Below are 27,492 nucleotides of genomic sequence, written 5' to 3'. Positions count from 1 at the left end.
ATATCATAATGCTCTTTACAATATGGGAGATAACGAATCTAATGATATAGAATCCTCAGACACACCTGATGAGTATAACCTTGATCTTGATGAAGATGATCAAGAATTTTACAATCCATAAGAGGAACTCCCATCATCCTCTAAGGACATTATCCTTGACCCCTTAGGGGAAGAAATGTTTTCCCCATTAAATATGAAACACCCAAGAAGTTCTGAGTGGTTCCCTCAGGACCACGTCGCAAAATTCATAAAAAAATGGATAAGAAACCTCTTAAAAAGGGCCACTCGTAAAATCCTTATAGAGCTGAATCCTCTAGACCTTCTACTGATGATAAAATCTGGTATACCCCCAATTTGGACCCTGAACTCATTAAATTCCTATTAAAACTTGTAAGTGATCCAAGAAAAGGGATGGAAAAATCCCTGAAAGAGTGCCAAGACCGTCTTCTCGACGTACTGGGACCATTAGCCAGAATTCTAGATTCCGCAGAAGACAGCCACATCAATGGCACCCCTCTCAACATCAATCACATCAGGGGATGGAGCCAGAGAGCATTAATTCTACAGGGAAATGCCAACGCTAGCATTAATGCAGAAAGACAAAGAGTCGTTTTGACTAAAATAAATCCAAAACTAACTGACATGGCGGATAAAGAACCCTCGCAAAACCCAAAAGGTTTACTCTTTGGAGAAGACCTCATTAAATCCTTGAGGAAATACGTCGCCACTTTCACCGCCCTGGACAAGGCACAGCAAAATATGCGCAGTATTTTCAATCCTAACCTTTTTGGGTGGGCTAGAAGACGGGGCCTCTCTTCCGGCCGCTTCAATCAAAGGCCATTTCCAAGATTCTGTGGTTTCGGAAGAGGGTATCAGCAGTACAACGTGCCTCAATTTTACCCTCAGAGAATTAGAGCCCAATGCATCAGAGGATTTAGATCCCGTGGAACCTTCATCTCAAACAACCCTGCAAGTGAGAACTCTTTCCCCTCTCCCTTCTCCTTCATTCCTCCAAAAAGTGGGTGGCAGACTCAAATACTTCCTTCACAATTGGAGATTGATCACTCAAGAGCCTTGGTTCCTAAACACTGTCAATGGGTTTATGATAGATTTGACTCACATACCTTTACAAACTTCTTTCCCGAGAGACATGCCTCTCTCTCCAGAGCAACAAAAAATAATAGATCTCCCCTATGCTTCAGAAAGGAGCCATACTAGAGGTCCCATTAGAAACTTTAAGATTTATAAGCACACTCTTTCTTGTAAAAAAGAAAGACAAAGGTTGGAGACCTGTCATAAACTTAAGAGAACTAAACAAATATTTGGTTTACAGACACTTCAAGATGGAGGGCATCCATCTCTTGAGAGATTTACTTCAAGAGGGAGACTGGCTAGTCAAACTGGACCTAAAGGATGCTTACTTCACCATTCCTATGGCCGAATCCCACCAACACTTTCTCCAATTTGTCTGGAAAAATCACCTTTGCCAATTTCAGGCTCTCCCCTTCGGACTCTCCTATGCCCCTTGGTTCTTCACCAAGGTCATGAGAGCTGTTGCCTCATCTCTAAGAATAAGGGGCATTCGTTTAATCATTTACTTAGACGACATTCTTATAATGTCTCAAGATCCTTCACAACTAGCCAAAGACCTGAAGACTGTGATGGATCTCCTAGAAAGTTTAGGATTCATCATAAACAAAGAAAAATCAATTCTGTCCCCTTTCAGATCTCTGGAGTTCCTAGGTTTCACAGAAGACACATTGAAATGTCTCCTTTTACTACCTTTCAAAAAGATGACCAAAATCAGGAAGGAAATAAGACACGTCCTGAAACAGCAAGACTTATCTCTGAGAGAGCTAGCCAGACTTCTGGGTCTCCTCTCCTCCTCCATCCAAGCCATCTTTCCCTGTCCCATCAACTATCGGGCCCTCCAAAGGGTAAAGGCGAGAGCCCTAAGACCTGGCCTATGGTACGGAGATTGGATCTGTCTGGATCAAGAAACCAAATCGGAACTAGCCTGGTGGCTCGAGAACCTAGACGCGTGGACCAGAAAAGCAATCTTTGGTTCAAAACCAGAGTTTGTTTTAGAATCAGATGCGAGCCTTCATGGCTGGGGAGCTTGCCTTCTCAATCAGAACACTGGTGGTATCTGCTCACAAAAGGAATCATCTCACCACATAAATTATTTAGAACTAACAGCTGGGCTTTACGCCCTCATGAGCTTCAAACACTCTCCAGGGGAGGTCCGTCATTCTAAAGATGGACAACATGTCAGCGGTAGCCTATATAAATCATCTGGGAGGCACCAAATCTGCGGACCTCTCGAATCTAGCAAAGAAACATTGGATGTTCTGTCTGGAACACAAGATCGCTCTCAAAGCGGAATACCTTCCGGGGAAATCGAACATCTCTGCATACTGGAACTCAAGATTTCTGTTAGATCACAGCAATTGGAAACTGAATGTTTCCGTGTTCAGTACCCTAAACAAGATCTGGGGCCCACTAGAGATAGACTTATTTGCGAGCAGACTAACCTTTCAACTGGAGAACAACTTCAGCTGGATGCCCGACCCGGGTGCTCTAGCAGTCAACGCCTTACTACAATCTTGGAAAGGAGCCAAGGTGTACGCATTCCCTCCTTTTGCCATGATTCAGAGAGTTCTTCAGATAGTGAGACAGGATCAGTGCTTCCTTGCCCAAATAACTCCCTTTTGGCCATCCCAAGCATGGTTGCCCACCACTCTAGAACTAGCTTGCAACCTACCCTTCTTAATTCCTACCCTAGAGAATCTTCTTGCAGACATAGACGGAGGAGTTCACCCCCTAATTCAGAACAGGAGTTTAACCCTTCTTGCCTGGAGAGTGTGAGGAGATCCAATGAAATCTCAGGACTTTTGGCGATGGCTGCAACTCTCCTCAGAGAGTCTTGGGCCCTAGGCACTTACTACAGATATAACAACATATGGAGAATCTGGGTACGTTGGTGCCTGGAAAGGAACCTGGATTCCTTGGAAGCACCTATTGTTGACATAGTTAACTTCCTTGTTAAACAATTTGATAGAGGCCTCAGCTATAGAACTATCAATTGCTATAGATCGACTATTTCTGATGGTCTGGTCCTTGTCAATGGTAAAACGGTAGGTAAAAATGTCATTGTTTGTAGAGTGATGAAAAGCATTAGTTTAAGAAGACCTCCTAAACCTAAATATGAAAGTCTTTGGGATGTCAAACTAAACCTTGATCTTTTCAATAACTGGCCTGTTAATACTCTCCTCAATAGAAAAAAAAACCTTTCCATTAAGGTGGCTACTCTGCTATGCCTAATCTCATGCAGAAGGGTCTCTGATGTCAAAGCCCTGGAGATTACGAATAGATCTTATAACATGTTCGCAATCAAATTTGAGATTTATAGAAGAACAAAGACTATGTCTGATTCAATCTTTTACCCACGTTTTGATGTATGTCAAAAACTGCGTTGTGGACTGCATGAGAGAGTATGATCGCAGAATGTTTGCTCTTCGCCCCCAAGATGTTAACCAATTACTTATATCCTTTGTTAAACCCCACAAAGGCATAACCTCGGCCTCTATTGCTAGATGGGTTAAGACTGTTATGAGTTTAGCAGATATTGACTTAAAGAAATTTCAAACTCACTCCCTTAGAGGGGTGCTATGGCCAGTCAATCTCTCTAGTCTGGAGGTAAGTTGGATGACATTCTCAAAGCTGCTGACTGGTCAAATGATAGCACCTTTGCACGTCATTATTGCAAGCCTATTGAACATATGTCTGATGTTGTTTTACAAAGCTACCAACATGCATAATGTAACCTCCGTTCTTGTAATGAAATTGCGATTCTCATATTACCATGACTAGAGAATCTGGATTTCATTAAAGACACGGAGGCTGACATTATCCCTCCCATCCCACCTCTTGGTGGTCTTACAATGATTTAATGTTGTTTTTGTTACAGTTTATTACTGTACTTTTTATTAACAGTACTTGTTTAATCTCTTGTTCCTTTTAGCTTGATAAGCTTGACACTATTTTTTACATTCAAGAGATATTTACTTCTTTCTCTTTTCAGGTAACTCTCCTTAACTGTTTGTCACCTAGCCTTTGGTTTACCTTCGTTATTCCTTCTCCTTCATCCTGCTCATCAGAAGATCGTTTTGATGTTTCAAGTTTCATGAACCTATTTTCCTCCACATTTAAAAGAGGCAGATTGTTGATGGCTCATGCCTTTCATATGTTGCTATTGTTCTATTCTGGAACCTTTTAATATTGTGATGTAAGTGGCTGCTTGGACTGCATTAAAGGAATAATGCATAATGTCAGCCTCCATGTCTTCAATGAAATCCAGATTCTCTAGTCATGGTAATATGAGAATCGCAATTCTTATTTGTGATTCCCCTTATTGGATTGATGTATTGTGGTGTGATTTTATTTGATAAATCTTTCTCTATTTTTCTAATTCAGTTTTCAGAATTGTATTGCTTGGTGTTTTGTCTTTATTATGATTTTATTACTATATGTCTACTTTACACATCGTCCTTAGTTAAGGTTGTCTGCTGTATGACACAGCTACCAGAGAGTTGAGCACAGGTTAACATACTGACTTTAAGGGTTCAATCTGACAAGGGTTATGATTATTCATTGAGTTGAACAGTTATTGACCCTACATAATAATCCAATTTCATCCGAGTCCAAATCCCTATAATGGAGAATATACATGAAGATCCAAAATAGCTGGGTTCTTTTTTTTTGCATGGTTGTCCATGATTCTGGCAACTTTTAGGCTTCGATTTAGCACCTGATCTGGGCAAGTGGCAAATTGTAGCATCAGGGCCAAAGCAGAGTTGGGGTCAGGGGTGTAGGAGGGTCTCAGGTTACAGGACAGTTTCTGTCCCAGTTGGGGGAATGTTCTAAGCTCTCCCCATGGTTCTGTTATGGGTCCAGTGGTGCCTGCTATGCCGCTACCCACAGCCCCTCAAGCACATGCAATTTACTGGGTGCGTTCTCAACCAGTAATATTGGGTTCAGTGTTCTGGTACCTAGTAATCCTGAGTGCATCGATACGGAACCATGTGGAATCAGAACAGCAGTACACACACTAGAGTTACTGTTCCGTCAAACTCGTAATCGACGTCTAGGTGGCATAAAACTCGAATTTGACTCAACAGTTGGCAGAGATGATATTATAATAATCAAGAATAAAAGGGTTCAAGCAAACTTTAAACAACTTCCAGGTAGAGAGGAAGAATGAGCATGACACAGCCAGCCCAGATCTGTACGATTTGGGGACAAGTGAGAAGCAAAAATTGCTGGACTGAATTGAATAGACACATGGAATGGCTCTCAGAATATAGAAATAGGTACGGTAAAGCCTTTGATAACACATAAACTGGAATTCCATCTACCAACTAGTGAACCATGGAACTATCTTGTACTCAGAACGGAACCTAAAGAGCATTTTCACATTGTGAGTAACAGAGGACTTATAGCTGATTTAGTATTTAAGATCATACTTTCAGGTACTCAACGAATGTGAAATCTCCAACGGATTACAATATAATCCAACCTGACAATTTGATAATCTGGGACCAAAATAGAATTGAGTGAAATGAGGACCTGCGGGCAGATAACACTGCAATACATTGGCCAAGAGTATTTTTTGATACTCAGCATAAGCCAGTGAAGCAAAAAACCCTGGATTAATGTGGACATTGAAGATGTGCAGTTCAGAGTAGTTCTGGAGGTGCAGTAAAGAAAAGAGTACATGCAGGCATATATTGGGAGACTGTCTAGATGCAGAAGAACTGTGGAGTGATGGATTATATAGAATGTTTCTGATGACAGTCTGACACGCACAAAAACTAATCAGCTCTTTATTTTAAAGGACCTATCTAGGCAACCCTGCTGTTCCTTGCCAGTACTGTGCATTTAAAAAGGACCTTGCTGGTGAAAGTGCATAGTGCTAAGAACGTGGAAATCAAACATGAAGTTTAAGATTGAGGATTGAATAAAAGATATGGGAAAGTCCGAAACACTGAAAATTCTTGTTCAACTATTTCACCAGTTGTTAAAACACCCTCATGCAAGGGGGTTGTGGCCAGGTTGAGCACCAAGATGGCTGCTCGACCGTGAAGCTCCAGAGCTGCCAGCAACTACATGCAGCTTCCCTTCACCAAACCGGTGTCCTCGCGGCGGTAACTAGGGTGTTGATACCCCTGGAGCTGTGGTGCGGCAGGACCTCATGGGAGCTGATTAAAGCCAGCAGGCAAGATGTTGTGGCCCGTGCTGCTCGCAGCCTGCCGTTGCTCTCAAAGGCCCCGCAACTACAGGGTCGTAGGCGAACCTTAGGTTGGGGCCGCGTGCGTGCCGTGTGCCAATACCACCTAATCAAGGCTGGATCTGCCTAATGGACGCCGGGCCCGTGTGAACTGGAGGGTTCCCGGCTGGAACGGATTAGTGCACCATTGACCGCGCTGCTCCAGCTGCTGGCAGAAAGAGACGCGGTGAGTTCCTGCTTCTCAGTCACAGCACTATTTCTCCTTCTCCTCGGACAGCGACGTGATCCCGACCATAGTTTGGGGTGCCATGTGGTGCTACTGTGCTGCCGACATGAAGGAGAGGGGTCCTGCATGTGGCTGAGCGTGAGAGGCCCCTCTTCTCTCTCACGTAGAGATAATCGAGCAGTGCGGGTGCTGGGGGCCTGAGAGTGAAGGAATTGCTGCAGATTGGCAACTGCTGGGTGAGTCGCCACCCCCAGCCAGGGGGCTCTTACTTTCTATACCCCACTGTTCCTCTTAAGCTGGCTTTGCTGAAATTGAAGCCTTGGGCTTTTCCTCATAGAACTGGACCAGTGTCATTCCCTCACAGTACAGCTTAGAGCGTGGGGATTGCTTAATAGAAAAGGTGTCATACCACTACATGCTTTGAGATCGATCCAAATAGCATAGTGTCAATAGACCCCGCGATGGGGCGAAGCGACCCCAAACAATGTCAACTCACATTCAACTCGACCAAGACACCTTGCAGCGAGGAGAAAGATGAGTCATATGGGGCAGGCCCCCCCCCCCCAATGGAGGGGGCGGGGGCACTAATGGCAGAACTGCAGGCAGGGTTTAAATCAATCGACGCACGTCTAGATATAATGACAGCCCGGCTAGAAGATGTACTTGCTCGCATTAAGCAACAGGGGACTCGCATAGACGCCATAGAGCAAAGAATATTGAACCTGGAAGATACACAACCCAATTTCATTAAGAGACTTGAGTGAGCCGAACGCCTTCTTAAAGCGGTGGCCTCTAAGGCGGAAGATTTGGAGGCACAGTCGCGCCGTAATATCCAAATAGCCGGCGTGGCAGAATCAACAAACACTGGCCCAATGAATGCCTATGTGGAGCAGCTCCTCACAGAGCGATGCGGCAGCGAGGCGTTCTCCTTGACCTTCACTTTAAGAGAGCACACAGATCACTGGCCCCAAGATGGGTGCCTGGCACACATCCGCGGTTAATAATCGCTCGCCTCCTCAATTATCATGACCGGGACGCGGCCCTCCGTTTGGCCAGTGCCAAAGGAAATATCTAGCACGATGGGATGTCACTGGCCTTCTTCCCAGATTTCACACCGATGGTATAGAAGGCACATCGTAAATTCACAGACATTAAATACACGCTTCAAAAAGCAAACATGCGCTATGCTGTACCCAGCGTGGCTTCGCATCCAAATGAATTGTAAATCACATGTTTTTGATACACCAGCAGGGGCCTCCAGTTTTTGGAAACATAATAGAGTGGAAAGTGCTCCCTGTGCAGACAATGGCTAGGCGTCTTCTCCTCTGTCGAATCCAGCGGACCAGTGACAAAACTTTTTCTTCTCATGCTGTTGCTCCTGGCGCTTTGCACCCGGTCCCCCAGGCTGTCCTGGACCGGCTTGTTGATGAGTCCTCAGATGTGACCCTTCATTGCTGGCACTCTCCTGCGAGTGTTGCCTACCCCGTAGGAGTTCTCCGACAATTTGTTCTAGTAGTACTTTATTTGGGGTAATGGAGGGATTTACCAGATATTGGCCGTTTACTATCCAATGTGGGTGGGGGGGTTGGGATTTAGTTTTTTTGGTTTCATTTTGTTTCTTCTGGCATTCCACCTATACAAGGCATCATTTGTACTTCTGACCATTCATGCACGTATCTTACGCATTATCGCGTATCCATATGTCTTTTATTGTCTAAATGACCTCGTCAACCGAAGGTTCTGGGACGCTGCCACTGAAAAGTATTACATGGAACGTGAGAGGGCTCTCTAATCCCCGAAAGGGACGAAAGTACTAGCCTACCTTGCCAGACATTCTGTTCAAGTAGCATACTTACAAGGAACTCATTATGCACCGCATAGTATTAACTGCTTCACATCACAGTGGAGGGATAACCATTTATTTGCCAGCTACATTACCTTTTCTAGAGGTGTGTGTTTCCTTTTCTATTGCTGGTGGTCACTGGAGTGTGAAGAGTAGGGTTCACAGTAGCTTTGTATTGACGGTTGTCATGGAAGGCAAGATCTTGGCGCAAGCAGGCCCGTTCGCGGGCACAGAGAGCCCAAAACTTCAGGATTTCTCCTTGTCTGAGAAGGAGTTCAACTGATGCCACACCACGGGTCAAGGAACTGAGGGGCACCGCTTGGGGATCAGGAACTCACTCCAGCAGAAGCTACCAGGGCTCAGGCAGCAGGTCAGCTGGGCAGATACAGGGAGTCCGCTGGATCTTGTTATGCCCCTGTAGATCAGAACATGAGGTCAGTCAGCTGACCCTTGTAATCACATCAGGCTGGGATGAAGGGTGCAGGTCCAGTTTTTTTCTCAGCAAGTACAGAAGGTTTCCAGTAGCAGTGTATCAGTGTGTTCTTCTGTAGTAGCCACAGGTCTCGGAGTGTACTGAAAATATGGGGTTGAGGGTCCAATATTTATACTTGGTGCCAGCTTTGAAGTAGGAGATGTTTCTAGAGGTTTTCACCCCCAGAGGTGCTTTGATTACCTCCCTGCCATATCCCCAGCTTGTCTGGGGCTCAAAAGACTAGTGTGAATCCCTTTGTGAGTGTGCTTTGGCAGACAAGGATGCATGTACCAAATGGTTACGACAAAGAAAATGTAAACTTTCGAAAGGTGGCGTTTACAGAATTGTGACTCAAAATCCAACTTTACCATTAAAGAGGGCTTTAAATTAAAGGTGTTAGACACCAAACTTGACCTCTCTACCTGTTTCCAGTTGAAAGTTATCACTTAATAAATAATAAGTGATAATAATAAGGTAACCCATTGTTATCCTATAGGCCTTGCAGTAGTGAAAAATGGATTTAAAAGTTTTTCACTACCAGGACATGTAACATTCCTAAAGTACATGTCCAACTTTTTAAATACAACGCACCCTACCCTGTTGGCTGATTAGGACCTGCCCTAGGGGTGACATATGTATTAAAAAGGAAGGTTTAGGCCTGGCAAAAGGTTTACGTTGCCAGGTCGAGATGACAGTTTAAAATTGCACATACTGGCTGCAATGGCAAGCCTGAGACATGTTTAGAAAGGATACTTAAACGGGCAGAACAATAATTGCTGCAGGCAACTAGCAGCATTTAATTTACAGGCCCTTGGTACATTTCATTTCATAAGGCTTTATTCGGAACAAAAAAATAATGTCCATATAAGCACAAACATAAAAAATTATTTACAATACCATACAGAATATCACAATAAGTAACATATAACTAAAATGGCGAACTTGTAATACAGGCGGGGGAGAGAATAAATACTTAAAAACTCATACTTTTCCTGACATTGATTGCTTTTAGTAAAAATGTTGCGGTAAAAAAACAAATATCAGGATGATGTAAATTAAAAAGCAGTTTAAAAGAATCAAACACTGTCCTGACACCAAATTTTACAAAGATAAGCTTTAAAAAAGCTACACGAAAATTTCTATACAGTGGACACAACAGAAGAAAGTGCATCGTGCTTTGTACTGACAAATTGTCACACGGACAGGGTCCGGTGGGCTGCTTATTTATACAAGGAAATGCGACCAATTTATGAACAATCCCCATCCTCAATCTAGTTAAAACAAACCTATGAGAGACTCTGGTCACCTGGGTTAAATACGGTTGATAACCCTTCAATTCATTCATGGTGTTATATTGCACACAGGTTGATAAAGTACCATTATTGCAAATCCGATTCTCTGTTTTGCACTGCAAAAAGATAAGCTTCATTTCTGCCTTTGAAATTACTGAGGCCCTTGGTACATATATTGCCACTTTACTAGGGACTTACAAGTAACATAAATGTGCCAATTGGGTTTATTATACACGGCTGAAATACATACAATTTATCTTCATACACATGTCATACATGACACCCCACCACATATTCACTGTTTATGGAGGGGAACCCCGAGGATGTCCGAGATGCAACCAATCTGATGCAGATTTTATACTTATGACCTGGGGTTGTGAGACAATACGCAAATGCTGGTCTGAAGTTATATTCAAGATTAACACTACACTATTGCGTGCCCTTACACCCACAGTAGAAACCTGTCTGCTAGGGCTCTTCCCACATTCACCCAAGCGTAAAGTAGGAAATAAATTCATTGACCTGGCCTTGACATTGGCCAAAAGGAGAAGAGCCATGGCATGGAAATCTGTCACAGGATCGCTAATACATGTTTGGAACCATGATGTGGTTACATGGGCTGGTGCGGAGGGTAGGGCTTTACATAGTGAAGAGGCGAAAAAGCAGAGACAACATCCGATTGCTGAACAATGGAAGGACACATTATTCACATGGGAACACCCGAGCCACACTAACAGTGCAGACGAAAGCAGCAAGGGTACCACAGTCTAGAATATAATGGCTAACAGCGACATAACTAGTGCAGATAGGTAAAGTGATTGCTACTCCTCCCCGAGAAATATAGACAAGACTCCACAGGCAAGACATGATCAAGTGCGGACAAAATATACATTGACTCAAGCACCAAGAACCCCCCAACTGTTGCTCTCAAATATATGCGTAGTCTGCTCTCCTGCTCTAGTTGAGTTATTAAAGTTTGTTTGAAACCAGTTTTAAGGCATGTAAATGGCAATACAACACTCCCTGCTTCAATAATGCAGTCTCACAAGGGAAAATACCCAAATATGCACAAGGCTAAAACGTGTTCGATTTACATACAATGGCATACTATTTGAATACATCAGGAGGTACAGAATTACAATAGAAGATCTTAAGCAATATAAGTACTTTATCTGTAACCTTGTAACTCCCCTATATACATTACTAAGCCTTCCGTGTTGAGTTCTCTATGCTGCAAATTGATGAAGCAACAGTGTATTATTATATTACGGTGAACTGTATTGTACTTAATCAAAATGCAATAAAGATACTTTAAAAAAGGAGAGAGCGCATCAACTTTAACACTGGTTAGCAGTGGCTGACTGTGATGAAGTGCGGTACAGATGCACAAAGTGGGTTGGGTCCGGTCTCTGCTTACCTTTGGACTTTAAAAACATTTCAAGGACAAATGTCAGAGAAAGTTAAGTTCAGCAGACTAGGTAGCTGGCTGTGTCGCCATTTGGGAGCTGCTAGACAAAGTCACATTGAAGATTCCTACGTTCAGATTTAGAGCCTGATTTAGATCTTGGAGGGCTGGTTACGCCATCACAATGGTGACGGATATTCCGTCCGTCAAAATATAAATCTCATAGGACATAATGGGATTTATATTTCGGCAGACAGGATATCTGTCCCCAGTATGACAGAATACCCCGTTCACCAAGATCTAATGAGGACTTAAGTCTCCTTTTTGGAAGTCTAAAACTCCAACCGGATGAAGCTGCAGGCTGTAGCTGACAAGACCTCCATGAGGCTGGATACCCCTTTCCGCGAACAGCTGGTGAACAGGAGCGACCTTGATGTCGGGGCGACCAGCGATGCACCTATGGCGTATTGACGAGGTAGGACCTGGTTACCTCTCGGTTCTCAGAGCACTTTTGGCAGAACATTTTCCAACTTTCAAGCATTATATCTGGGCTATCTGGGCACCTTTAGAACTGCTTCCAAGGATCCAGGACTGGAGAGGCACCACTTAGAGGATCAGGACTCACTCAGGTAGGGTCAAGGTGTGGGTTCAAGACATTTAGAGGCTTTTCTGTCCCTGAGGCTCTGGTCAGGAGGTCAGCCAACTAGCCCTTGCAGTCAATGTGGATGTCCTGTTTTTAAGATGAATTGCAGGGCTCAAGATGCAAGGCAGACTTCTGGTTGTGCAAAGCCGACCTCAGGCAACAGAGCAGGCCTTCTAGGTGTAGCAAAGCAGTCTTCTGAAGTACACAGCAGGCCTCAGCAGCAGGCAGTCTTCTGAGAGTCCCACCACAGGCCCAGAAAGTGAACTGAAGAGTGGGTTTGAGGGTCCCTTTTAATACTTGGTGCCTATTTTGAAGTGGGAGAAACCTCTGTTCCCATCATAGAGGTGTCTGAAATGTCCTGCCTTCCTACTCTGGCTCTAGTCTTGCTACAGGCACAAACGGTTAAGGTAAAGTTGTTTGTAATAGAACAGGGCACAGGCTATTGAAGTCAAGAAGGTCTATGAACTGCTCCACTCCCATCCTGCCTAAGATGGCTCATCCAGGTGAACCTAATCCCCTTACTGTGTGGCTGTTGGGAGGAATATAAAAAGGCCAACTCCAACTCACACCTAGTCATCTGATGCAGGAACAGGCTGCAGGCACCAAATGGTTAGGTCACAAAAATGCCAACTTGCTAAAAGTGGCATTTTTGGAATTGCAACTTTAAATCCTACTTTACCATAAGAGAGGATTTTAAATTACAATTCTTCAGAAGCCAAACATGACTTTCCTACCTGCTCCCAATCCAAAGTAATCACTTACTAAATGAAATATGGTAACCCAATGTTATCCTTTGGAAGAGGTAGGCCTCACAATAGTGAAAAACAAATTTGTGAGTTTTTCAATTCCAGGACATGTAAATGTACAACTTTTAAATTACAATGCACCCTACCCTTTGTGCTGTTCAGGGCCTACCTTAGGGGTGGCTTTTATGTATTAGAAAGGAAGTTTTAGGTTTGGCAAATAGGTTATTTTGCCAAGCCGAATTGGCAGTTTAAAACTGCTGGTAGGCTGCAATGGCAGGCCTGAGACATGTTTTAAAGGGCTACTTAAGTGGGTGGCATAATAAGTGCTGCCGGCCCTCTAGTAGCATTTAAGTTACGGGCCCTAGGTATATGGGATGCCACTTTAGTATGGACTTACAGGAAAATTAAATACACCAATTAGGTGTAAGCCAATTTTACCATGTTTTAGGGAGGGACCACAAGCACTTTAGCACTGGTTAGCAGTGGTAAAGTGCACAGACTCCTAAGGCCACTAAACGATTTCTGACAGAAAGAATAGGTGAAGGCAAAACGTTTGGGGGAAAGACAATCCTAAGGCTGACAGGTCTAACTGACATCGAGCGAACTGTACTGATGGTTGAAAATGAATGCTCATAATGAAGTGGTATTCAAGGAATGTTCACCTTGAGGGACGAGTGATTAGGCACCGAAGGCGTTTGTCCACAACTGTGAACTCATAATTTATCTCCAATGGCTAAGGTGAAAATGGACACTGAATGTGTTTGCCCAGAAGAGATATGAAGTGGAAAATAATGATATGTTTGTCCTTATGGATTATTACGCAAGGTGACCTGAGGTGGAAATTGTAGGTGAGACAATCACAACAAGAATGTTAGAATTTTTAGAAGCTGTGTTTCTCTACACCACCACCCTTGGTGATATCATCTCCTCCTTTGATTTTTTTCTACACCAATGTCATTGAAATCCATTTCTCCTTTCTAATCAACGTAACTCCAATCACATATGTCTAACTGACTCATTGTCATTCATCTTTAGTTAGCTCCACACATGCTAAACTCTGTAAGAATGTTGTTATTCAACCCCTTAATCCATAAAGAATTGTTTATTGCTACCACATGCATTGCTATAAAGTATCAAGCAGTAATTCACACTTTTCTTCTGTTTCATGCCACCAAAGAACTTTTAATTATACATCAGATAACTACAACAGCCTGCTTGTGGTCGTCATTATTAGCTATTCTACCAAAACCATATTCAGTCTTCCAAAACACAGTCCCACCAAATCCATTCAACACAAAGCCAAGCTGCTCTAAATTAAAATTGGTGCACTCTTTAAACAATTGACACAAGTACTCAAAGTTGTTCCTGCCATTTTTCCTCACTACCTTGCTCACATTTTGATTTGCCTCTTCAAACCAGGTATTAATATTCTGCCAACTTCAATATTCTAGTCATGGCTAAACCACCTTGTGCAACATTCAGTTTCCAGTCTCTACTCTCTGGGCAAAGTTAAAACAAAGGTAAAATCTAACTTAGACCAAAAGTCTAACTTTACTACTTTTCAGGTAATCACAAAGGTAAAGTTAGACCAAAAGTCTAACTTAGACCAAAAGTCTAACTTTACTCGTAGTAACTTACCTTTTTGAATACTGGGGATTGTGAACAGTATGAGAGGATGTGGAAAAAGAAGCAAGGACATGTTTTAGATGATGAAAAAAGAGGGTGCACTAAAAAATGAATGATTTTGTCCTGTATTACTCATAACATTATTCGTAACATTATTGTTATTAGGCAGGTTTAGCAATGTGTACGTAGTAGACAGAGGGATGTGTTGTGAATAGTTTTGCAGAAATATTTATCTAGTAGACGGGCTGTGTTGCAAATGTTTCTCTAGCTGATTGTGATGTGATAAGGGTAGAGTTTCAATGAAGTCGATTCTGTGAACAGTTTGTAAGTGAACATGCTTGAGGGAACTCCTTACAACCAGTGTCTTCAATGTACAATTAATTTGTTCTCAGTACATAATTATTCTTTCCCATTTGCACTGCAGCTCGTTATACAATGCTGCCTAATACAGTGCTGAGTACATTGTATGATTTGATAACTCTTCTATAATGTAATAAAGTACAACTCTCATTTTCAATAACTGTCTTACCATTTTGAACATGTCTTCTTGTAGATTTGATGTCACACAAAAACCTCTGCCTATGTACTGTTAAAGTGAAAAGAACCTTAAGATAATGAAGTGGTACCTCAGGCTGTAGAGCACCTTCCCATCTGGCTGAACCCGCAGCATGACGTTGTCCGTAGTTGTGTCATGGATAAAAGATCGCTTAGAGTGAACAAAAAACATATCTGGAACCCAAATCTTTTTCACAAGCCTCCCATCAAATGTCATGCTTTGGTTGTTGCTGCTGGGGAAAGATAGCCTCTCATCCTTCCAATAGTGCCTCAAGTACAGGGTCATGGTGAAGTCCTAAAGAAAAGAAATGTAACATAGTCATATCTTTGTAGGGACTGAATTACAACCAAGCGTCTACTGGAGGCTAGTGTCAACATTACAGAAACAAACACACATTGCTTTGTTCGTCTGTAAAGGGGTCTGTAGATTTCTTCTCACATATACTCTTTTCCAGCCTCCTAAATCTGTTAAATTAGGATAGGTTTAACAATCCCTTGATCTTTCTGGTATTTAAAATATCATATTTGATTTGCTCTGCGTGGACTGCCACATTCACAGCCAAAATCCCTTTGATTAGCAATGCCGGCACTGTCTTCCTCTCTTACCCCATCTACAACTCACTTTCTTGTTTGTTGCCTACCGGTTTTGCCATATATAAATATTCTTTATGAAGACTACCCTAATTCAACACCCACTACAATTTATACATATCTTAAACTAGCACTCATTTTAAAGTACAGGATCTTGAGTATTTGCTGTCCACCATCTCAGGTTCCACCTTGGAGTGTCTATATTTGGTCCACGGGGACAAGAGCCACCTCAGATCTTCAGGTTATCCACAGGAGATCGGTTTTCATACAGTTGATGTAAATGACAAATTATTAAAATGTGGAGTGGCTCTGACCTGTACCATCCTTCGAATTCCTATAACAGGAGTATCCAAAGTGAGTCCAGAAAAATGGCCAGATTTTGCAGCTATCCACTGGTCATGTAAATGTCTCACTTTTTGAATATTTAGATTGACTTAATGCAGATTTATCTTAGGTGGATAGCTCGTAAATATGACATGTCTTCAGCCCTCCTAGATCTACATTGCTCAACCCTGCCCTGTTGAATCAAAAGTTAATTGAGCTAGTAGTAACACGCCTGGTGTACTCATCTCGCCGTGAAACATAGTTGCATACCTTCCCATAATTAACAGAAAATCAGCATGAGGTGATGACAAACTAAAGCATTTAGAGATATGCAATTGGAGCTTTCTAGCATTATGCCTTGCCTTAAACTGTATGTGGCAAAATATATTGGATTGAGTTAACACGCTTGCTGATCACACCTACCAGGAAGCCAGGATTTGCACTAGGGGTAGGTAGGCACTAATACTGCACTGAGGGCGAGGTGGACATGCATCAGAGACTTAGAAAACAGATTGTCTATGTGAGAGTAGAAAATAAGGACATAGATGGAGGATGCCGAGAATTTCTGGGAATCGTAAATTGCTTTTTTCATGGATGAGCTAGCCTATGAAAAAGAAAACAGGGCATTTTTAGTTAGATCTGGAGTACCTTGCTCAAATATTTGAGTCTCACGTTTCCCCAATGATCCTCTGTTCACCGTCCACTAGAATCTGGTCAACATAGGGTAATACATATCTGGTAAGATCTTGTAAGTGCCTACCCCTTATAAAGCCTTCTCTGATCTTCTTTTATCAAATTTCCTGCTATATTACCAAGCCTCTTTGCTAAGATTTGTGTATAGATCTTATAATCACAATTTAGTAAGCTTATAGGGCGGTAAGATTCACATTTAACTGGATTTTTACCCGGTTTTAAGAGGATACTTATCGTAGCGTCATTCCAAGAATCAGGAAGTCTCCCCTTCTCAAGATAGATTGTATTTAACAAATTTGTAAGTGGGGGGGCTATAATCTCACTTAGTCTACTATATAGTTCATTGGGTAAAGCGTCTGGGCCTGCTGCTTTACCTCTCTTCAGACCTTTCATTACTTCTTCCACCTCCTCTTTAGTGATTAGGGCATTCAGATCCTCTTTTTCCAGATTTGTTAACTCAGGAAGTTCCAAATTGAGTAGGTATTCTTGAAAAATTAACCCGATAAGCAGGAGCTTATCGGGTCAATTGACATAGCAATAACTGAAAAAATTCCTCTGACAATAATAACACTGGATGCGGCCAAAGCATTCGATAGAGTAAACTGGGCTTTCTTGAATGCTACCCTAGCAAAATATAATTTGGGAGAACATTTTCAGGGTGCAATTAAAGAAATGTATTGAGCACCAAAAGCTAAGGTCCTAATTAACGGGACTTTAACAGAAAATATCCACATATGTAGAGGAACCCGCCAGGGATGCCCCTTGTCTCCCCTCCTTTTTAATTTATATATTGAGCCCTTGGCAAACAGGCTCAGAGTCCACACGGAAATAACACCTTTTATATTCCAGACCTGGGAAAAAAAAATAGCCTTGTATGCAGATGATGTGATGATTTTCACGAGTAACTATGCAGGTTCTGTCCAAGCCATTGATGACGCCATAAGACATTTTGGAAGGGTTTCAGGTTACCAAACTAACCAACTAAAAACGGAGATAATGAGTTGGAATTCCCAGGTAGATAATATCTATACCAGGGAGAAAATCAGGTATTTGGGGATAGACCTGATTAAAAACCTAGATAAGATACCTGAGATTAACATGGACAGAGTAACAGCTGACGTGAAAAAGTTATTTAAAACATGGGGAGGTCTTCCTCTAACCTTCTTAGGTAGATCCAACATAATCAAGATGTCTATCCTTCCAAAATACACATTCCTATTTAGCGCAATACCATTGGAATTTAAGAGGGAAACACTAAAAGAAATACAAGGAGATATAGCAAGCTTTATCTGGATGGCTAAAAGTACACGCATAGCCTGGAGTAAATTACGAAGAAGAAAAGCAGAAGGAGGAATTGCCAGCCCAGATCTAGTGGAAAACTACAGAGCCTTCCAATTCAAAAATATGAGGGTCCTACTAAACAACTATGACTTGTATCCAGAATATCTTAAAGCAATGACTAGAAACACTGGCCACTTTCTATTCAAATTTGGTCATCCAAAATACTTCAAAAAGGTGAAACTGAAGACCTTGAGAGAAGCAGCTAAGCTATGGTATCAAATCAGGTGCACTCTAAATATTCCATACTATAGTGAGTTCGCGCCTATATGGGATTCCCCAGGAACACCAGAATGCCTCAAAGACAGCTTGGCAATACCTTTTAAATCCTCAGGTTTTCATGTATGGGGCCAGTTAATGGTTGAGAATAGCATAATGGACTGGGGAACTTTGCTTACGAATTCGAGTGCAGCCCTTTCAAAATTTAAATATTATCAGCTCACTAGCTGGGCAAAAACACTGAAGGAGAAATTTTCCGGAAATAGGATTGTGGAAACAATCATGATAAAGAATCCCCCGAAGAAAAAAGAAATAGCAACATGGTACTGGGCATTGGTAAAAGCAGGAGAGGAGGAGTTTTCGATTCCCGATGTGATCTGGGGGAAAGATCTGCCGGCGCTGGATCTCCAAAATTTGTGGCAAGTATCAATGAACAAATGCTGGTCTATTGTGAAGTCTGCTACCTTAAAGAGAAATCATCTCTTTACTTCCCATAGAGCATACTGGACCCCGAAGCGTCTCTCTAGTTTTGGAGGATCTGTTACGAAATTATGCCCTAAATGTGCTCTACCAAGAGCAGATGATGTGCACATGTTTTGGCAATGTCCTCACATTGAAGGATTCTGGCAGGAAGTGAGTAAAACCATAGATTTGGTATTAGGAAGACCAGTTAAAGTAAGTATAGATCTTGTTATTTTTGGGGTCAGTAGACATGATATGGTAATAACGTTAACCAAGAAGGAAGAAAATCTATTGTTTATAATGATTTTGCTTGCTCGAAGGGAACTCTGCTTAAAATGGATAAGACCAATCCCCCCCACACACTTGGATTGGGTGGCCTCAATTAACAGAATAAATAAATGGGACAGGAGAGGGAAACCCAGTAAAAGGCATGGATATTGGGAAATATGGGAAGACTCCCAATTCGCAAATTAACCCTATAATTCCACATCACAATTAAGCATGGACCCATTTAATTCCAATGATTATGCAATGGCAATAAAACCACAAGCATAATGCTTGTGTGAGTGACTAGAGTGGTCAGCTTCCCCAGTGCGTATTGGAAGTGGTACGGACGAAAGGGGACCCTACTCTACAGAATCCACAGAATGTATCTCCCCGAAACTCGGGGAATTGGGCTGGTCTAGAAAATAGAGAATTGGGTCCCCGATAACTCCAGATACACTACATTGCAGTATGAGGAATACAAAAAAGTAAAAAATAAAAATAAAAAAAAATACATATCTGGTAATGTCTAAAAGCAACAGAAGGGCTTGAAATTCACTGCAAAGACACCGCTAAAGATTTTCTCTGAATAAACAAAAAGTGTGTGGATTAGTAGATAAATGTATAATTGAGGAGGAAGAAGCAGTGGTCACTGTGGGAAATGTATCAAGAGCAGTAATGTAGCAGAGGGCTACTTTGATTTGTTCACATCATTACTACGTCACTACATCATCACAATTGGCACTCCTTTTCTACATCTTTAATTCACATAGTTTCTTTAGTGTAAGACTCCTTCTTGGACCAGGAAGGCTGGGCTTTTAACCCAAGGTGTTCCATCTGATCCCAACATCCTCTCTGTACACTTGATTCTTTAACCACATTTATACTGAAACATGCCCATCTTCTGTGTACACCTTTGTGAAGCTGCTGCAGGCAGTGTAGCACAAATGGAAACCAGGGCCTGACAGTAAACCAAAATCAGCACTCGCAAACTTTCCAAACCAGCGCCACACTACAGAAGGCCACAACTAGAATAGGGCCATGGGGTCATGGTCGGGTCATGGTTGCCTATCTTGCTCTCATAGTAGCCCGCAGCATGCAGTCCACTGGGAAAATGCGATGGTGGCACAATGACCAGTCATGCCATTATTGAACTAAAGGCTTAGTGCACTCTAGCTGACCTTGCAGAAGGCCCTGAATCACGTTATCAACAAAGTATCAATCTCAAGTTAAAAACTTGCCAGAGCTGCTGATGAGGTTATACATTTTATTCACGACTGCCTGGAGCAAAGTTCTATCCAGCAGAAGTGGGTTAGAGCCGGTGTCTGGGCGGCTTGTCTCAGCCTGCTGGGAACATGCAGTGGCAGGTTTCCATGATGGATAAGATACTCCTAGCAGGAGATGGTGAGGCCAGGGTTTGAAGTAGTAAGTAAGGTATTCAGATAAATGCAGTAGTTGCTGTCAGCCAGTTCTTCTCCACTAGAACTGAAGAGGGATTCCACTTTTATACGGCATAGCCAGTAGATTCCACTAAATCAGTATATCAACTTTGAATTTGGTACTAAGTAATAAGGGAACATGAGAGTCGTCAGGGACCTTGAGTAGTCATGGTATATCTGAAATATATTAAAAAGGAAAATCAAACTTATTAACTACGGCGCAGTGAGTGACGGTGACAAAATGGGCTTGGTGCACAGCCCCAGTTACAAACCCTATTTTTACTGTTCATCAATTTGTAACTAGCAGCACTGTTCTTTATTTGGATGTGCACTTTGACCACTATTATCACATGTGTGTATCACCTATAAAAGAGCACCAAGCCTGTGTGGTCACTTTCACCCACTGTGCTGTAATTAATAAGTTTAATTTTCTTTTTTCATAATTTTTCTTTTGTTACAAATAAACAACCATTTGGTATTTAAGATTAATATACCCATACCTAGAAATTGGGCAATGTATTCTCATTGTCACCAAAGCCACCATTCTGGGAGTCACTGAACATCTGAGATGGCTTCTGGATAAGGGCGGAACGGATGCGCTGATCCTTCTTGATCAGTGTCACATATCACTCTATTAGAAAGACTGGTAAACCTGGGTCTCTAAGTAACAGCTTTATCTTTGATTACCTCTTTTTTGAAAGATCGTTTCTTAAAAATGTTCTTGGCCAGTTCTATGTCTAAGCCACATGCTCTTGCTTCTGGAGTCCCTAAAGGATCAGCCTTAAGTACAGTGTAATTTAATATCTACGCTCTTCCACTTATGGACCTGGTGGAAAGCTGGGGCCTTACCCTGTGTTCCTACGCAGATGACACTCAAATCATCTTCTCTTTGTCATCTGCACAGGACCACAATTCTGTGGCCTTGAATTCATGCTTGGGTAAGATTTCCACTTGAATGAACACCAACTCATTAAAACGTAATGGCAATGAGACCAAGGTGATGGTTTTGGGTAAGAACCCCTGGCTCTGGGGCCCAGAAGATTGACCTGAAACCTTGGGTGCTCTTCCAGAGCTGGGTGCTAAAGTAAAAGGCTGGACGTTAATCTGACAATAAAACCCCAGGTCACTAAGGTAGCTTTGACATGTTTTGCGGTCCTGAAGTGTCTGAAAAAAATCATTTCGATGTTCCCTTTTTCACTCCAAAGGACAGTCATTAAGGCCTTGATTTCATCAAGACTGGATTCTGGAAATATCCTTTATTTAGGGGCAGACAAGGCCTCTATTAGACACCTACAAGTAGTGCAGAACTCTGCTGCGAGGTTTTTATATTGTCTCCCTAAGGTAAACATCAGTCACCCCGCATCCGTCACCCCGCATGCTGTTACAACGCGGTCGTTGTAACAACCGCGTTGTAACAACATACGGGGTGAGGGAAAGCGGGAAAAGGAGTCATATTCCTTCCTAAATATGCCTCTGTGTAGGATCTCCTTTGCGAGCTTCAGTGACTTGCAGTGGACAAACGGATGGATACAGTTTAAAGCATTATACAATATGCATAAAGCCAGGTCGAGCACTAGTCCGCAGTATCTACAAGAACTGTCAGTCCCTTTCCAGCCCTCTCGCTCCCTGTGATAGAGCAACTGGTACTTCTTTACTGTTCCCAGAGTCAAACTGACTCTGATGGGTCCTTCTCATACTTGAGCCCCAAGCTGTGGAACACTTTGCCTGAGACCCTGAGAAGCTGTCCCTCTCTGACCAACTTTCGTAAAAAGTAAAAATCTGGATGTTCTATTCTTGTCTACTCTGCTAGTCCCTACCTTGTTGCCAAAGTGCCGTGAAACTCTGTGTGGGTAGCAGCTATGCGCTATACAAGTCTTTATAATAATAATTAGTGACAAATATTAAACATCAAATAATCATGTTGAACTTATACAGACTTTCTCCTGCCGCATCTGCAAAAAGCATTTACAATGCAATAGGTCTCGTAACTGCGAGTTTTGGAGCTATTGGCATTGTAAATGGCAATGCCTTTTATAAAAAATTAAAAGCCATTGTCATTTACAATACCAAAAGCAATACCTTTTGCATTGCAGAGCGCGGTGTCCCTGAAGCGGGCGCCGCGCTCATGACTAAAGTTAATTAAAAAAATAATGAACCCAAGCGCTGTGTCCCTGAAGCAGGCGCCACACTCGATATTTAATAAAAACAATTAAAAAAAACTGAGGACAGTGTCCCTGAAGCGGGCGCCACGCTCAACATGCAAATAAGACAAAATAAAGCAGCCGCCATTGTCCCCATCAGTGTCAATAACAAAAATAATGCTTACTCACTAGATAAGCAGTCTGTGTAACGTGCCAAGTAAAAGGTCCAGCCCTTATGGGCCATAACAAATGGCGACAAGGCGGTAACAAGGAGGGACTAACAAGCCTTATAATGAATCAGAAGACAGCATTTACCAAGGACAATGATACCAGCCAATGAAAAATATGGGAGGAGAGTGGGTGAGGCTTCCACAGCATACTTTACTACAGCATGCCTCGCAGAGCGAGCAGCGCATGTGCGCTGCCGCTACGCTTGACCTAAAAATGGACTATACCTTTGCACTGACAACATAAAGAAAGTACAACTGACTCTCTACAATTAGCTGATCAAGGAATCCACCCCAGTGCCTCAGCACCCTGCATCACTTCTCTCTGGTGTTTGCACAGCAACTGGTTTGTGACTGGAGAATATATATTTGCACTGCAAAGATTATACTCATTCATCAATGTACAAAATGTGACATTGTACAAGATTTGCAAGTTCCCTCTGCAAAGCCTACCGAAAGGCAAAAAAATGCAGGGATGAGGCCAACAAAGGACAGCAGTCCTCAATTCCTGCATTGGCATTTGCTAACTGCTGACATTGCAGGCCATTTCCATAACACAGGTGAGGGCCTGCAATACTAAAATATGATATGATGTACATGGGGTATTCCACCAGAATATCGAGTACAAAATATAGAGGTCTAAATATCGGAAACAAAAACATCATCAGTAACAACTCACTATACCTAACTTCAGACATATGTATCTTGAAAATACATATCTACAAGGTTTGTAGGTGTGGTTTATGAATAGTAAGTCTGTACTTTACCTATATGCTCTTCCCTTCATGATATTTTGGTTCTCAATATTTAGTCCACATCCATTTGGCTCCACAATATTTTGTATTCAATATTCTGTTATACCTTCTGCAGACTCATCAGGCTATACATGCAGACGTCCCTTGGACTGCTGGACCACTGCCTACTCCCAAGATGCCTGCAGGCAATCTCCACAGACAACTTCCACTTAACCGAGCTTCTTACACCCAAGCATCTTACACCCAAGCTAGCCGGCTGCTATTTGTATTTTGTCCAGAGCATCATCCGCCCGTCAATACCAGCAGCTAAGCGTATGTGATACTAATATTCTCAGTAGCGTGTAAGGTTATGAGGTTAATTGGTGACTGGTGTTTTCTTAATGTGCCTTACTTTCAGAGGCAGAGAAGCTGCTTCAGGGCTCAACCTGTAGGAGCCTGAGGGTGGAGATTCGACGTGATTGCACTCGACATGATGGTGCGAAAAATCAGCAGGCAGGCTAAGCCCACCGAGGTTGTCAAAACTGACTGGGCTGGAAGCAAAGACAGCAGAGCAGGTACACAGGAGGCTTGAATGATGCATCAGCCGTGTCAGTGTCAGATAGTCGCAGGATGCATACTGCACCGTCTCGTCCCTTGAATGAAGAATCTGCTGGGCATATGATCAGCTTGGCATCATATCTTCATCTGAACACCATGCCGAGAGCTGTGAGACACCATCAGTTTGTAGCCACACTCCGTTGGAGCTTGCAGCTGCTGTACCACCAGTGCTGCCAGCTGCAGAGTCTTCAGTCGTCTGCACCTCCCCCACCCCCAGACAACTTGCCTCATGTAGTTGACCTTCACGCTGACTTCTCAGCAACCATTGCTGGTTCCTCATAAAGATCCAACTAGGCGCAGCCTGCAACAGCAGGTACACGTTACAAGTAGTGGTAGAAAATGTATCTTACCACCCAGGCAGGAAAGGATTGATATGAATACTACAACTAGGAAAGTGCTACATTCAGGCATAAATTCTGAGTCTGATGCTCATATTTAGGGGAGATAGCTGGCTCCAACACATCAATAGGAGGGGGTTGGGCAGCGCAAGACTTTTACTTTGCACACAGTCATAAAGAATTAGGAGCTTAGCTCCCATCGAAGAAGGAGGGGTATACCTGAACGCAGCTCTGTGGATACACTGCCGGATCCCATGATCTTTAATCTGGTACAGCTCTTTAAGGATCAGGGTAGCTTAAACCCCGCTATGAAACCTAGATACCCAGTGTGATTTACGTGAGCAATTTATTTCATTTTCAAACCAGTCTTCCAATACCTCAGCTTAAACCAATACTGACGACTCTGATAATGGCTATATATTTTTAAGGAGCACATACAATCATACAATCCAGTCACACACATACTGATGAACAGGCTGTGGTGCAGGCTGCCCAAATTGAAGACATCCATTGGAAATTGGAAGACTTTTGTAAATCAACAATGTGGAAAGATAACCCTAGGTTTTTTGGCATAGAGGATGATGTGGAAGGGAGCGATAGGAGATTATTTGCTATTCATTTGGTTGCAACATCTTTCCCGCAATTTAGTGATTGGGATTGAGAAAGACAAATTTAGAGGGCTCATACATTTCTGCCGACACTGAAATAATCAAAAAGATTGAACAAAGAGCGTAATGAAACCTAGAGCAATACTGACGTTTTCAGGAGCTTTTCCCCTGAGCCTGTTAATTATTTTTTAAAGGCTTCCTCTGATCCAAAAGAACAAAAAAGCTGAAGGTCACACATTTTTTGTTAGACCCGACTTCTGCCATGTAAGTGATGAGTGGAGGTGGCATTGTGACACCTTACAACGCCATTCCCATAAAGAGGTGCAAGACATTTCTTTTGAATCCAACATGCTTTGAAAGTAGTGAGGAACTCAAAAATGTATTTTTATACTCTATGTGATGAAAGAGAGAGAATTATTAGACACACTGTAATGATATGTGGAACTGATGCTGAGATTATGCAAACAAAGTTGTTAATTTAAAGTTAACATTATGATTGATATATATTCTACTGTTGTGTGTTAGTCTGTTGCAGCTGAATGAGCGTGCAACCATCGCGACCTACAATATAGCCTTTTTTTTGCACGTGGTTAGAGTGTTTTCCCTTATTTTTTGGGAGGCCCTCTCTTTTGGAGAACCTAGAGGTGTTTGGGTGAGGGGGCTGTGTTAAGTCAACTGGAGTTAGTGGGCATTGGTATGGTGAAGGCCTAGTTAGGTTTATTGTGTTGAGGATAGTTGGGGAAGGATGAGGAAGGGGTCATGTAACAGGTGTCAGACAAAAGATGGGGCTCTTCCAGTAAAAATCGAGGAAGATAAAGGAAAATATAATTTTTTGTTAACATGCAAGATTGGTCTTTGTTGGTACATCAGACATGGGGAGTATGGATAAATTTAGAATAATCTCAATCAACATTAGGGGATTAAATGATAAAAGAAAAAGTTTGATGTTAAGGGAAGTGCTTAAAATCCTTAATCCAGATCCATTATGTATTCAAGAGACACATATTGCCTACGCAAATCGGGGCTGTTTGGGCTCTCTAGGAGATTAAACAAAAGTGCAGAAAAGGCCCACACTGAAGAATCTCCAAAGTTTGGCGGTACAATGCTACTTTCTGCCAATCTTAAAATTCAGAATTACGATATTCAAATGTAATATTCTCCTGCTAAGCTATGGAGATGGAGAAGCAGGGATAATTTTCACTGTCCTCACTGTGGAGACGCAGATGCAAATGCTGCCCATATGTTTGCTTCATGTAATGTTCAAGATGGATTCTGGAAGAGAATATCTGAAGTTATTAGTGCACTGATTGGAATTCAGATCTCACTCAGGACTGAGTTGATTATATTAGGACACGATGCTGACATGGGCATTTGCCATCCACTCTATTTTGGCATCATTATTGGCTGAATGGCTGAGCCCAGAACCCCCTTCCTCCCAACAATGGTGGAAATGTTATATATCAAGTTTTCATATTGAACAGGCTCCTTACCATTGCAAAGGGAGGAATGAAAGGAAAGAGGCCGCTTAATTTGGGGCCATTGGAAAGCTGGACTAATGACCAATTTTTCACTAAGAGCGATAATGGTTAGTGGTAGTAATAATCAAGAAAATGAACTCTAAAGTATATGATTTTTTTTCTTTTATCTATTCTATTCCTCCTCTACATATCCTGTTTTACGTAGAAAGTACATAATTAGTGATAATAGAGAGGTAGGATACATTATGAATCATCCTGTTTACTATGTAACTTTTATCTGTGACTTCGTCCTCCTCTAATAAACAAATAAGAAAAAACAGACATCTTTCACTTTGTAACTAACATTGTGAATCTCAAGGAAGGGGGCATGCTTATATGACAAATCATTTTCTAACAATCCGGAATTAGTTGGTATATGTACATTGTGAACCTTCCATTTTGAAAACACTGACTGTCGCTCCAGTGGTCTCACTTTTGGAGCCACTAAGCCCATTCCTGGGCCATATTTATTTGTAAGGTCACTTTCTCTTAGTTGAGTCTCTTCTCTTAGGGCATCTTTTCTTTATCAAAATGCCTTGCCAGACACAGGTTTCCATGTGATACTTGTCCTTTGAAGGAGTAATGCAGGTGATAAAGGTATTCGGCCATTACCTACACCATTACCAAACTCTTCAGAGAGTTAGACTGCCCTTCTCCTCATTCTCTGAGACCCCTTTAGCCCATGCCTTGAAAACCTCACATATTTTTTGTTAAAGAGGTTTGCAACATAAAAATCTCCAGCAAAGAGGGACGGCAGAAAACGGCCCATGCTTCTATGAGTATCCATTCAGAGCAATGGGTCTACTGCCACTGCTCGGCAGTGACCCATGACACTGAGCCTCTCCATTTATCCCTTGCCCACAGGCTCCCCAGGCAGGATCA

At 42.3% G+C, this 27,492-nt stretch overlaps 1 protein-coding gene across 1 annotated transcript in view; it reads right to left on the bottom strand.

The window, feature by feature from the left end:
- Nucleotides 1-27,492, bottom strand: part of LOC146817714 (gamma-aminobutyric acid receptor subunit rho-1-like) — a 416,531-nt gene that overhangs the window by 99,462 nt on the left and 289,577 nt on the right. The window contains exon 5 of the mRNA XM_085611171.1: nt 15,169-15,392. Within this exon, the coding sequence (XP_085467297.1) occupies nt 15,169-15,392 (224 nt within the window). The remainder of the gene's footprint in view (nt 1-15,168; nt 15,393-27,492) is intronic.

Source organism: Triturus cristatus, chromosome 6 (genome assembly GCF_964204655.1).
Source record: "Triturus cristatus chromosome 6, aTriCri1.1, whole genome shotgun sequence".
Taxonomy (NCBI): Eukaryota; Metazoa; Chordata; class Amphibia; order Caudata; family Salamandridae; genus Triturus; species Triturus cristatus.
The sequence above is the reverse complement of the archived record's forward strand: the minus strand, read 5'-3'. Positions and strand labels throughout refer to the sequence as shown.